Source organism: Callithrix jacchus, chromosome 5 (assembly GCF_049354715.1).
Source record: "Callithrix jacchus isolate 240 chromosome 5, calJac240_pri, whole genome shotgun sequence".
Classification (NCBI taxonomy): Eukaryota; Metazoa; Chordata; class Mammalia; order Primates; family Cebidae; genus Callithrix; species Callithrix jacchus.
In genome coordinates this window covers 93,555,393-93,569,681 of record NC_133506.1, presented here as the reverse complement: position 1 = coordinate 93,569,681, position 14,289 = coordinate 93,555,393, and the positions used below count along the sequence as shown (strand labels likewise).

The following is a 14,289-nucleotide window of genomic DNA, read 5'->3' as shown; positions in this document are numbered from 1 at the left end:
ACCTGAAAATGTTCACCTCACCTGCAGAGTCACCAACTCCATGGCCTTTTGGGGGACAGTTCCTCGATAATTTTCTCAATCTCTTTCTTCTTAAACTTTGTTAATTATTTTTTTTCTAGAAAACATCCAGGTTTTCAAATTTACTTACAAAAACTTTTTATCATTCTTTAATTTCCTCTGTATTAGTGATCATTTTTCCTTTTTGTTTTTAATTTTTACAGTAGGCTGGGCTTAGAGGCTCATGACTATAAACCCAGCATTTTAGGAGGCCAAGGCAGGAGGATCACTTGAGCCCAGGAGTTCAAGACCAGCCTGGGTAACATGGCAAGACCCTGTCTCTACAAAAAAATACAAAAATTAGCCGAGCATGGTGGCGCCTGCCTGTAGTCTCAGCTACTCATGAGGCTGAGTTGCAAGGATCGTTTGAGCCTGGGAGGTAGAGGCTTCAGTGAGCTGTGATCATGCCACAGCCCTCCTGGGTAACAGAGTGACACCCTCTCTCAAAATAATAATAATAATAATAATAATAATTTTTACACTGTGATATTTCAAATTGCTTTTCTGGGTTGTTGTTTTTGTCATTGTTTGAGACAGGGTCTCACTCTGTTGCCCAGGCTGTAGCACATATCTCACTGTAACCTTAAACTCCTGGGCTCAAGTGATTCTCCTATCTCAGCCTACCAAGTAGCTGAGACTATGGGTGCATGCCACTGTGCCCAGCTAATTTTTAAATTTTTTGTAGAAATAGTGTCTCACTATATTGCCCAGGCTGGTTCTCAAACTCCTGGCCTAAAGTGATTCTCCTGCCTTGGCCTCCCAAAGCACTGGCATTACAGGCATGAGCCGTCACACTGGGCCCTCAAATTGGTTTTAGTTTGGAGAAAAGCTGTAAAAACCAAACTAAATTTGTACCAAGTGAGATATCCAAGGTCATTAGCAAACATTCTGTTAGGGATAATGTAAACATGAAAATAACTTTAAGGATTTTTTTTTTAAGTCTGTTTTTGGAAACAACCAAGAAGAGAGACAAAAGGCACTTCAGTGAGGACTTTAAGGTAGTGACAGCAGGCCTGATTCAGTACGCTCATTTCCTCCTGCTTTGATGTATGAATAAACACAGTATGCCCCATAGAGATTCTCTGTGGTGCAGTTCACACTGAGTGATTTTGGTTAAATAAAAGATTTCCAAATAGTTTAGAATAATAGTAGATCAGTCTGAATCACAGCATTCGAATGGAGAGATTACTAGGTAATCTCTTGAAAAAATTAAAAATCAGAATAACCAATTATGTCCACCAAAAGAAAACCTTTCATTTCACTTTTGCTATCTTATAGGGATCAAAAGATTCTTCCAACGTAGGCATGTAGGGCAACGCTCTAATCTTTCTAGATTAAGTATTCTCCTTCTGCAGGGAGTAGTGTAAGACATCAGTATATAAATACTTGCTGCTTGAAATGGAAAAATATAAAAAGAATGTAAAAAAGTGAAAACTGTCCAAAGTAGCAGTCCACCCCCTCCCAGCTGTAAATTACTCATCAGTCATTAATGTCATTGTTCTGAGCTGGAGCTGAATCAGCTGTTACCCTGGCTGGAGTGAAGCAGAATTTAATCTAACTTTTCATTATAAGACTTTTACTCTATGCATCAGTAGCAGAGGAAAGACCAGTACTTTATAGCAAGAATTCTATCCAACTTGACTCTGGAACAATTTGATTCTAGGTGAATCAGTTACTCTCAGTAAAAACAAGAAAAGTAATTCCCTCCTTGCCAATTTTCTATTACAAACAATCTACAGAGATAAAGAACAGAAGTGTTTACTTTTATAGCTGCCTCAAATTCTCTGGAATCCAGCTACTCAAATTCATTAATATATGCTTTGCTCTATATATCCCATGTTTAAAGGCAAATGCTTTAAATAGAACAAACCGTATGAAATGTTAAAATTTCTTAACAATTTTTGAGTAGTATTCTCTAATTTTTTATTTTTGTGAGACAGAGTCTTGCTCTGTCACCCAGGCTGGAGTGCAGCTGCGCGATCTTGGCTCATTGCAACCTCTGCCTTCCAGGTTCAAGTGATTCTCCTGCCTCAGCCTCCCAAGGAGCTAGGATTACAGGCACACACCACCATGCCCAGCTAATTTTTGTATTTTTAGTTGAGATGGGGTTTCACCATGCTGATCAGCCTGTTCTCAAACTCCTGACTTCATGATCCGCCCACCTCAGCCTTCCAAAGTGCTGGGATTACAGGTGTGAGCCACCGTGAGTGGCCATAATTCTCTAATTTTTATAAAAATCTTTTCTTTAGATCCTGTCAAATACATATAAGCCTAAGACAATAAACATAACTTATTTAAGAAATAGAGCCTCATACTTTCCCTGGAAAAGAAATGTACAATGATCTATGCAATTAAATAACATATGCATATCTATCATAAAAAGCTCTATTTACTGGTAGATATAATTTTTTTGTGAGATGGAGTCTTGCTCTGTTGCCCAGCTGGAGTGCAGTGGCATGATCTCTGCTCACTGCAACCTCTGCAGCCTGGGTTCAAGTGATTCTCCTGCCTTAGTCTCCTAAGTAGCTGGGACTACAGGTGTGCACCACCACGCCTGGCTAATTTTTTTGTATTTTAGTAGGTGAATCTCCTAACCTTGTGATCCGCCCATCTTGGCCTCCCAAAGTGCTGGGATTACAGGCGTGAGCCATTGTGCCCAGCTGATATAAAATACATTTATTTGTTTGTTTGTTTGTTTGTTTGTTTGAGATGAAGTTTCGCTGTTTTTACCCAGACTGGAGTGCAATGGCACGATCTCAGCTCACCGCAACTTCCGCCTCCTGGATTCAAGCAATTCTCCTGCCTCAGCCTCCCGAGTAGTTGGGACTACAGGCACGCACCACCATGCCCAGCCAATTTTTTTGTAGAGACAGGGTTTCACTTTGTTGACCAGGATGGTCTCAATCTGTTGACCTCGTGATCCATCCGCCTTGGCCTCCCAAAGTGCTAGGATTACAGGCGTGAGCCATCGTGCCCGGCCGATATAAAATTTAATATAATTAGTGAGAAGTTGTGTTGCAACTGATTTATTGAATATTTGTATCTTTTAACTTAAGACTTTTTTTTTTTTTTGGAAACTGAATCTTGCTTTGCTGTCTAGGCTGGAGTGCAGTGGTGTGATCTCGGCTCACTGCAACCTCCGCCCCTCTGGATTCAACCAATTCTCCTGCCTTGGCCTCCCAAACAGCTGAGACCACAGGTATGCACCACCATGCCTAGCTAATTTTTGTATTTTTTTTTTTTAGCAGAGATGGGGTTTTACCAGGTTAGCCAGTCTGGTCTCAAACTCCTGACCTTGGGTGATCTGCCCAACTCGGCCTCTCAAAGTGCTGGGATTATAGGCGTGAGCCACTGTGCCTGGCCTAACTTGGATTTTTAAAGGTAACCTAAACATTTCAAGTAGGTTTTGCTCAAATTCTTCCTCCCTCCCTCACTCATCTTTTTTGTTGTTATCTTCACATTCCTCACTTTAATCTTCCCATTCATCTAGATATCATTTATGACAATCTCCTGTTGCTCCAGTTACCTTCTATATACTACTCTACCTTTTTCAAAATACACTTGTATTTTTCTCCTCTCCCCTCCTTTTATTGACTTGGAAAAAAGTAGCATTTTTTTCTCCTGCTACCACTATATAAATAACCAGCAGGTAAATGTAATTAAATTAAGTATCTTGCAGGTATTTTCTGTGGACAACTACACAGAGAAGATTCTAGTATTTTTAAACAAATAATGTATGAAGGTACTCACCCACAGTCCCTTCTGTGCCATCTGTTTCCTTTGGGATATAAAGTGCAGAAAGATCACTCTGGAGGACTTCATCTGATGTGGCTCTGGCTAAAGCAGCAGCCAAAAAGGAAGGACAGTTACTGCAAGAAAAAAGACAAAAGGCTATTTTCAGCAAAAGAATTAGGAGGTAATACATTTAACACTATTAATAATTACATATTTTAAAAAATAATTACATATTTATAACATTGTCGCAAAACAAAATCACACCTTTAAACAATATTCAATTAATATTTATTGATTAGGCACTATGAGCACTGGGTATATACTGATGTATAACACAGACATGGCTCCTTACCTAGTAGAAGTAGTGACAGATGACAAACCAATAGGATATAACTTAAAAGCGGGATAAGTTTTATACAGGAAACCAACAGGATACAACAACAGAGAATAATAAAGTGGGGTACACACTTATTAGATAGAATGGTGAGGAATGCAGTATCTTAAAGGATGAAAAAGACTCAGTTATGTGGGAGTGGGAAGTTAGGAGAGAATACTCCAGGCAGAGGGAATAAAATTTATAAAGAACTTTTTATTTTTGACTCAGTCTTGCTCTGTTGCCCAGACTGGAGTGCAGTATGGTGCCATCTTGGTTCATTGCAATCTCCATTTCCCCCCAGGTTGAAGCTATTTTCCCATGCCTCACCCTCCCGAGTAGTTGGGACTACAGGCATGCGCTAATTTTTGTATTTTTACTAGAGATGGGGTTTTACTATGTTGGCCAGGCTAATCCTGACCTAAGGTGATCCATCCGCCTTGGCCTCCCAAAGTGCTGGGATTACAGGTGTGAGCCACAGTACTCAGTGATACAGGACCTTTTTGAGAGCTTGTCATCTGTAAGGAACTAAAAAGCCCAGAGGAAGTGAAGCATAGTGTGTGAGGGGAAAGTGGCACAGAATAAAATCAGAGGAATAGGCAAAGACCAGATACATGGGCTTTTTAGACTATAAGGAATTTGAATTCTCTTCAAAGGGTAATGTGAATTCACAGAAGATCATGAGCAAGAGAGTACTCATAATTGCTCTACATCAGACATATGAATTAAATTATTGCTTTGATTGCTGTATCAAAGGAAATTAGAAAGGAGCAAGAATGAAAGAGGGTAACCAATGAGGAAGTTGTTATAACCCAGGTGAGAAGAAACATAGAACTTGTTGATGACTGGATGTAGCAGTGAGAGAGGAAGAGAAAATAATTAAGTCTGATCATGGGTTTTGGTCTGAGCAACTAGGTGAATGGTAGAATCTCTGCCAAGATGGGGAAACTAGGAAAAGAACAAGTTTGTGAAGGAAGTGGGGTAACGTAGAAATCAATAGTTCATTTTAACATTTTTTTAAAAATTAAAGACGTAGTTTCACCATGTTGGCCAGGCTAGTCTTGGACTCCTGACCTCTGGTGATCCAACTGCCTCAGCCTCCCCAAGTGCTGGGATTATAGGCATGAGTCACTGCGCCCAGCCCATTTTAACACATTAAGATGAAAATATCAGCTCGGCACGATGGCTCATGCATGTAACCCCAGCACTTTGGGAGGCCAAGATGGGTGGACCACCTGAGGTTAGGAGTTCAAAACTGGCCTGGTCAACATGGTGAAACCCCATTTCTACTAAAAATACAAAAAAGTTAGCCAGATATGGTGGTGCACACCTATAATCCCAACTTCTCAGGAGGCTGAAGCAGGAGAATTGCTTGAACCTGGGAGGTGGAGATTGCAGTGAGCCAATATCATGCCATTGCCCTCCAGCCTAGGCAACAAAAGTGAAAATTCCATCTCAAAAAAAAAAAAAAAATGGAAATACTTGAGATGTCCTAGTCAAGGTATCAAATGGTTAACTGGATATTCTAATCTGGTATTTTGAGATGTTATGAAATTTGGAAGTTGCAAACATATGGATGGTATTTAAAGCTATGGAAATAGAAAAGAACTCCAAAGCTCAAGCAATTCACCTACCTCGGCATCCCAAATTCCTGAAATTACAGGTGTGAGCCACCACACCTGGCTGACCTGCTCTATTTCTGACCTGAGCTGGTTCATACCTCCTTAAGCAACCTGATGGTTCTCTGCTCCCAGAAGGTCACCATATTGATACCAAACTTAGTGTAGACACTGGATTAGCATAGCACACTATAGGCCAGCACTTTTTTTTTTTTTGAGACAAAGTTTTGCTCTTGTTACCCAGGCTGGAGTGCAATGGCACAATCTCAGCTAACCACAACCTCCGCCTCCTGGGTTCAGGCAATTCTCCTGCCTCAGACTCCTGAGTAGCTAGGATTACAGGCACATGCCACCATGCCCAGCTAACTTTTGTATTTTTAGTAGAGACGGGGTTTCACCATGTTGACCAGGATGGTCTCGATCTCTTGACCTCGTGATCCACTCGCTTCAGCCTCCCAAAGCGCTGAGATTACAGGCGTGAGCCACTGCGCCCGGCCTAGGCCAGCACTTTTGGACTCAAGCAATCCTCCTGCTGCAGCCTCCCAAGTGGCTGGGACTATAGGCATGAGCCATCACATGTTGCTCAAAATAATCATCTTAAGGAAATGCAATGAGATACAAGAGAATATGTACAGACCAGTTAATAAAAATAAGAAAAATTCAATAAAGAGATATCACAAAACAAGAATCAAACAGGAATCTTAGAGCTAAAGAATTCAATGAATGAAATAAAAAATACAATAAAGAGCTTCAACAGCAGACTAGCCCAAACAGAAGAAAAAATTTTTGAACTTCAAGACAGATCTTTTAAAAAAAACTTAGGCAGAAAAAAAAAAAAAGAAAAAATAATGAAAAAAGTCTACAGCACTTATGGGACACCATTAAGGAAACAAATAATTGCATTATGGGCATTCCAGAAAGAGAAAAGAGAAGGTGCAGAAAATATATTTAATGATATAATAGCTAACAACTTCTCAAGTCTTGGGAGAGAGATGGATATTCAGATCCAGGAAGCTGGAATGTTCTCAAATAGATTCCACTCAATCTCAAATAGATTCCACTCAATTATAGTTAAAAAAAAATTTTTTTTTGAGACAGAGTTTCGTTCTTGTACTCCAGGATGGAGTGCAATGGTGTGATTTTTGGCTTATTGTAACCTTCATCTCCCAGGTGAAAGCAATTCTCTTGCCTCAGTCTCCCAAGTAGCTGGGATCACAGGTGCCTGCCACCAAGTGCAGGTAATTTTTGTATTTTTAATACAGACAGGGTTTCACCATGTTGGTCAGGCTGGTCTCGAACTCCTGACCTCAGGTGATCCAGCTGCCTTGCCCTCCCAAGTTGCTGGGATTACAGACATGAGTCACCACGCCTAACTATCAAATTGTCAAATGGCAAAGACAAAGAAATAATTCTAAAAGAGAATTATTTTTCGAAAGAAATGCATCAAGTCACATATAAGGGAATCTCCATTAGACTGGCAGCAGCTTTCTCAGCAGAAACTTTACAGGCCAGGAGAGAAGAGGATGATATAGTTGAACTATAAAAAGAAAAAGAACCCAGGTAACCAAAAATATTATACCCAGGAAAGCTATTCTTCAAAAATGAAAGAGAAATAAAATCTTTCCCAGACAAGCAAAAAATAAGAGAATTCATTCCCACTAGTCCAGTCCAAGAGAAATGCTCACGGAGTCTAACATTTGGAAGTAAAAAGATAATAATTGCTCTCATGAAAACATGCAAAATTATAAAATTCACCAGGAGAGCCGACAGAAAAAGGAGAAAGACAACCACAAAAATATATAATAAGAGAGGAAGGGCCAGGCGTGGTGGCTCACGCCCGTAATCCAAGCACTTTGGAGGCCAAGGCAGGCGGATCACCTGAGGTCGGGAGTTCAAGACCAGCCTGACCAACATGGTGAAACCCCATCTTTTAAAGAAATAAAAAGAGAGAGGAAGGAACAAAGGTTACACAAAATAATCAGAAAGCAATCAATAAATGTTTTGAGTAAGTCTTCATCTATTAATAATAATCTTGAAGATAAAATGGTTAAAATTCCCAATTAAAAGAAACTGCCTGAATGAATTTAAACAACAAAACAAACAAAAACAAAAATAAGACCCAACTATATGCTGCCTACAAGAAACTCACCTAATCTGTAAGGACATACCCAGATTGAAAATGAAGGGATAGAAAAAGATATTTCACAAAAATGAAAACCAAAAGCAAGCAGGAATAGCTAAATTTATATCAGCTAAAACAGACTTTAAGTCAAAAGCTGTAAAAGAAAGACAAAGAAGGACAGTATATAGTAATAAAGGGATTAATTTAGCAAGAAGCTATAACAATTGTGAATATATATGCATCCAACACCAGCGCACTCAGATTCATAAAGAAAATGCTATTAGATCTAAAGGGAGAGACAGATGCCAATACAGTAACATTTGGAGACTTCAATACCCAACTCGGCATTGGACAAATCATCTAGACAGAAAATCAACAACGAGGCCAGGAGCAGTGGTTCACACCTGTAATCCCAGCACTCTGGGAGCCTGAGGTGGGTAGATCACCTCAGATCAGGAGTTCAAGACCAGCCTGGCTAACATGGTGAAACCCTGTATCTACTAAAAATACAAAAATTATCCTCAAAGAACAGAACCTTCAGCCCAGAATTTCATATCCAGCCAAACTAAGCTTCACAACTGAAGGAAAAATAAAATCTTTTATGAACAAGCAAGTACTCAGAGATTTTATTACCACCAGGCCTGCTTTACAAGAGCTTCTGAAAGAAGCATTACACACAGAAAGAAACAACCAGTATTAGCCTTTCTAAAAATACACCAAAAAGTAAAGAGCACCAACATAAAGAAGAATTTACATCAACAAATGGATCAAACAGCCAGTCAACATCAAATGGCAGTAACCCTAAATTTAAATCGACTAAATCCCCCAATCAAAAGACACAGCCAAAACCCAACGGCATGTTACATCCAGACCTGTTTCACATGCAAGGATACACAAAGACTCAAAACAAAGGGATGGAGAAAGATTTACCAACCAAATGGAGAGCAAAAATAAATAAATAAATAAAAAGCAGGACTTGCAATTCTCATAGCGGATAAAATAGATTTTGAAGCAACAAAGATATAGTGGTAAAAGGATCAGTGCAACAACAAGAGCTAACGATCCTAACACCCAGATACATACTTAGACTCAATGAGACGGAAAATTAATAAGGATATCAAGGACTCGAACTCAGATCTGGAACAAGTAAACTTAATAAATATTTATAGAGCTCTCCACTTCAAATACTCAAAATATACATGCTTGTCAATACCACATCGCACCTACTCAGAGGTTTAAATGAAACATTGATTGGCCATTATTAATACCCATTTTTTTTTCAGAATAAAACAATATTTCCGTTCACCCTCCCTCTTTCTCTTCCTCTTTCTTCCTCTCCTTTACTCATTTTTTTTTCTTTCCTTCTCTCAAAAAAAAGAAAAAGAAAATACAAAAATTAGCCAGGCATGATGGAGGGTGTCTGTAATCCTACCTACTCAGGGGGCTGAAGCATGAGAATCCCTTGAACCTTGGAGGTGGAGGTTGCAGTGAGCTGAGATCATGACATTGCACTGCAACCTGGGTGAAAAAGAAAGACTCCATTGAGAAAAACAAACAAAAAAAAAGAAAATCAACAAAGAAACATCAGTACAGATCTAACAGACATTTATAGGACATCTCACCCAACAGCTGCAAAATATGAGTTCTTTTTATTAGCACATGGAACATTCTCCAGGACTGACTATATGTTAGGACACAAAACAAGGCTAAAAAAAAGTTTTTCTTTTTTTTTTTTGAGACAGAGTCTTGCTCTGTCTCCCAGGCTGGAGTACAATGGTGTGATCTCAGCTCACTGCGACCTCTGCCTCCCGGGTTCAAGCAATTCTCCTGCCTCAGCCTCCCGAGTAGCTGGGACTACAGGTGTGTGCTACCCCACCCAACTCATTTTCGTATTTTTAGTAGAGACGGGGTTTCACCAGGTTGGCCAGGCTGGTCTTGAACTTCTGACTTCATAATCCACCCAGCTAGGCCTCCCAAAGTGCTAGGATTACAGACGTGAGCCGCCGTTTCTGGCCAAAAAAACCTTAATTAATTAATTTATTTTATTTTATTTATTTATTTTAGGACAGAGTCTCACTCCATCACCAGGTGCCAGGCTGGAGTTCAGTGGTGCAACCTCGGCTCACTGCAACCTCTGCCTCCCAGGTTCAAGCAATTCTCCTGACTCAGCCTCCCGAGTAGCTGGGACTACAGGTGTGTGCCACCCCACCCAACTCATTTTCGTATTTTTAGTAGAGACGGGGTTTCACCATGTTGGCCAGGCTGGTCTTGAACTCCTGACTTCATGATCCACCCAGCTAGGCCTCCCAACGTGCTAGGATTACAGGCGTGAGCCACTGCACCTGGCCAAAAAAAATTTTTTAATTGAAATCATATCATATATCTTATCTGATCACAATGGAATAAAACTAGAAACTAGTAACAAGAGAAACATTCAAAATTACACAAATACATGTAAATTAAACAACATGCTCCTGAACAACCAATGGGTGAAGAAAGAAATTAAGAAGGAAATTGATTAATGCCTTGAAACAAAAGAAAATAGAAACACAACATACCAAAGTCTATGGGACTCAGTCAAAGCAGCATATAATATGTCTATGCAGTAAAAATATGTATGACAATTGAAATTAAATTAAAAAAAAAACTTCCTGTGACCATAGGCCTCTCATGTTAAACATTTTCTTTTATACTGCATTATCAGTATAATTACTGGTACACAATTGATCTAATACAGTATACATTTTGATAATTAAACATAAAATTCAAACTTTTATTGGAGTTTTTTTTTAAAGGAAGAAATCTTACCTAAGAAATCCTATCTGTACATGGTCTTGGCCTCAATAAGATCTTGGACCTCAAGCCTAAGCCTAATGCCATAGTGGGATTAGACTTTGAGAAATCTTAGGGTATGTAGGTGAGTGTATTTAGCAAGTAGGAAGGATGTGAATTGCGTGGCCAGAAAAGACTGTGGCAGATATTTTTTAAAAGGCCACAACAACATTCCTGGTCCCACATGCTATTTTAGAACCTTGCCATTCCCCATAAAAAGATAGTCTGTTTCCCTTCCTAATCTAAACATGGGTGAGGCGTGGTGACTACTTGGATAAAATAATGTAGCAAAAGTGATACTGTGTGACTTTGATGTTTGGTCATAAAAGGCCATGTGGCTTCCCTCTGGTTTCCTCTTCTTTCTTCCTCTGTTTCCCACTGGATACTTGCTCTTGATACTCAGCTAAGCCATCAAGCCATGAGGAATCCCAAACTAGCTCATGTGGAGAAACCACACGAACAGGCTCATGTGGATGAGGCTTGTGGTCTTCCAGCCAGTAGCCATTACCAACTGCTTGACATGTAAGTTCACAGGCCTTCAATGATTCCAGTCCCCCAGCCTAAGTCTTCCAACTGAGGCCCAAGTTGGAACAGAGATAAGGTGACCTTGCTTTACCCAGTTTTAATTTCTGACTCAAAGACACTAAAAGCATAATAAATCACGGTTTTATTTATTTAAGTTTTATGGTATTTTGCTATACAGTGACAATAACTGAAAACCCAATATTTAGAAGCTTAGTAGAAGATAAGGGGCTGGGTACGGTGGCTCACGCCTGTAATCCCAGCACTTTGGGAGGCTGAGGTGAGCGGATCACGAGGTCAGGAGATCAAGACCAGCCTGGCCAACATGATTAAACCCTGTCTTTATTTAAAAAAAGAAGAAAAAAAGAAGATAAGGGACCTATAAAGACTAAAGAGAAATGGCAGAATTTGTAAAAGGAGAACCAAGATAGAGAGTATTTGCAGGAGGGAGCAGTGAACTCTGTCAAATGCTGAGAGGTCAAATAATTGGGGGGTGGAAAAAGGCCAGGTACAGTGACTCATAACTGTAATCCCAGCACCTTGTCTTGGGAGGCCAAGGTGGGTGGATCACCTGAGGCCAGGAGTTCGAGACCAGCCTGGCCAACATGGCAAAACCCTGTCTCTACCAAAAATAAAAAAAATTAGGTGGGTGTGGTGGTACACACCTATAATCCCAGCTACTTTGGTAGCTGAGGCATGAGAATGCCTGAACCCAAGAGACAGAGGTTGAAGTGAGCTGAGATCATGCCACTGTACTCCAGCCTGGGTCACAGAATAAGACTCTGTCTCAAAAAACAAAAAACCAAAAAAGGAAAAAAATTATCTTTTCAAGAAATGGTCAAATGGTGCTAGAAAAATTGGATATCCACATATCCAATAATCAAGTTGGACCTTTTCCTTACACCACATATGAAAATTAACCCCAAATGCATCACAGACCTAAATGTAAAGCTAAAACTATGTAACACACCTAAAAGAAAACATTGGAGTAAATCTTTATGACCTTGGATTAGGCAATGGTTTTCTTAGATCTGACACCAAAAGCATAAGCAGAAAAGAAAAAAAAAAGTTAAATTGGACTACATAAAAATTAAAACTTTTGTATCACAAATCAATAAAGTAAAAAGACAACCCACAGACTGGCAGAAAACATCTGCAAATCTGCCAGACATATTGGCTTATGTCTGTAATTTTAGCACTTTTGGAGGGTAAGGTTGGGGCAAGGAGTTCGAGATCAGCCTGGGCAACTTCACAAGACCATGTCTTAAAAAAAAAAAAAATTGCTGGGTATGGTGGGTGCACCTGTAGTCCCAGCAACTTGAGAGACTAGGGCAGGAAGATCGCTTAAGCCCAGGAGTTTGAGGCTGCAGTGAGCCATAATCATCACTATATTCCAGCCTGGGAGACAGTGGACCCTGTCTCAGAAAAAAAAAAACCCTGAAAATCATATATCTAATGAGACTGTATCCTGAATATGTAAAGAATCCTTAAACTTCAGTAATAAAAAGACAACCCAAAGGATCTGAATAGGTATTTTTCCAAAGAAGATATACAAATGGCCAATAAGCACATGACAAGATGTGTAACATCTGTGACATAATTGGAAATATATATTTGTTCTCTGCCTTGGTTTCTGACACAGCGTCCCTAAAACCCTTGTTAATTTGCTGAGTAATAGGGGTACTGGAAGCATTTTCTAATATTTAGTCTTTGAACTTGGCTTCTGACATACAGCTTCTAAATTCCTTGGAATTTCCTGTATAGTCTATGAATGCTTTTTGTTCTTAGGAAGCTGTTCTTGGTGGGCTACTGGATAGCTTCAGGATGACAACTCATCATCAGAAAAACCAAGCTATAGTAAGAGGCCTGGATATTCAACCCTATTCTCATTTTCTAGGAAAGGGAGAGAGATGGGAGACTGACTTAATAATTATTTGAATATGCCTACATTATTTCTGGTTTGGTGAACATAGGGTGGCATACCCCACCTCCGACAGAAGCTCTTATGTTTAAGACTCATTCCCTTCAGGACCTCACCCTGTGTAGCTCTCTTTATCTGGCTGTTCATTCTTATCCTTCATACTATCCTTTCATAAACCAGTAAACATAAGTGAATGTTTCCCTGAATTTTATAAGACTATGGATAGCAAATTATTTAACTTAGGAGAAAGTTGTGGGAACTCTTGATTTATAACCAGTTGGCCAGAAGTTTGGGAGGTCCAGACTTATAACTGGCATCTGAGGTGGGGGCATCTTGCGGGACTGAGCCCTTAACCTGTGGGATCTGTTGTAATTCCAGGTAATTAGTGTCAGAATTGAGTTAAATTTGTGTCCAGAGGGAAATGGAGAATTGGTTGGTGGGAAAACCCCCCACACATTTAGTGTCAGAAGTCTGTGGGGCTGGGCAAGGTGGCTCATACCTGTAATCCCAACACTTGGGAAGGCCGAGATGGGTAGATCACCTGAGGTCAGGAGTTCGAGATCAGGCTGGCCAACATGGTGAAACCCTGTCTCTATTAAAAATAAAAAAATTAGCCAGGCGCGGTGGCTCGCGCCTGTAATCCCAGTACTTTGGGAGGCCGAGGTGGAAGGATCATGAGGTCAAGAAATCGAGACCATCCTGGCCAACATGGTGAAACCTTGTCTCTACTAAAAATACAAAAATTAGCCACGCGTGGTAGCCCGCGCCTGTGGTCCCAGCTACTCGGGAGGCTGAGGCAGAAGAATTGTTTAAACCCGGGAGGCAGAGGTTACAGTGAGCCGAGATTGTGCCACTGCACTCCAGCCTGGAGACAGAGCAGGAAATTTATAGAAGCAGACAGTAGTGGTAGCTTAAGACTGAAGGGAGGCTGGGTGGGTGGCTCGTGCCTGTAATCCCAGCACTTTGGGAGGCCGAGGCGGGTGGATCACAAGGTCAAGAGATCGAGACCATCCTGGTTAACGTGGTGAAACCCCGTCTCTATTAAAAATACAAAAAATTAGCTGGGCATGGTGGCACGTGCCTGTAATCCCAGCGACTCAGGAGGCTG

General features: G+C 40.3%; 1 protein-coding gene across 2 annotated transcripts in view; it reads right to left on the bottom strand.

Moving 5' to 3' along the window:
• The window catches only part of PPM1E (protein phosphatase, Mg2+/Mn2+ dependent 1E), a 256,455-nt gene that overhangs the window by 25,472 nt on the left and 216,694 nt on the right, over nucleotides 1-14,289 (bottom strand). For both annotated transcript variants that reach the window (XM_008996939.5, XM_078373665.1), the window contains exon 2: nucleotides 3,808-3,926. In XM_008996939.5, the coding sequence (XP_008995187.3) occupies nucleotides 3,808-3,926 (119 nt within the window). The remainder of the gene's footprint in view (nucleotides 1-3,807; nucleotides 3,927-14,289) is intronic.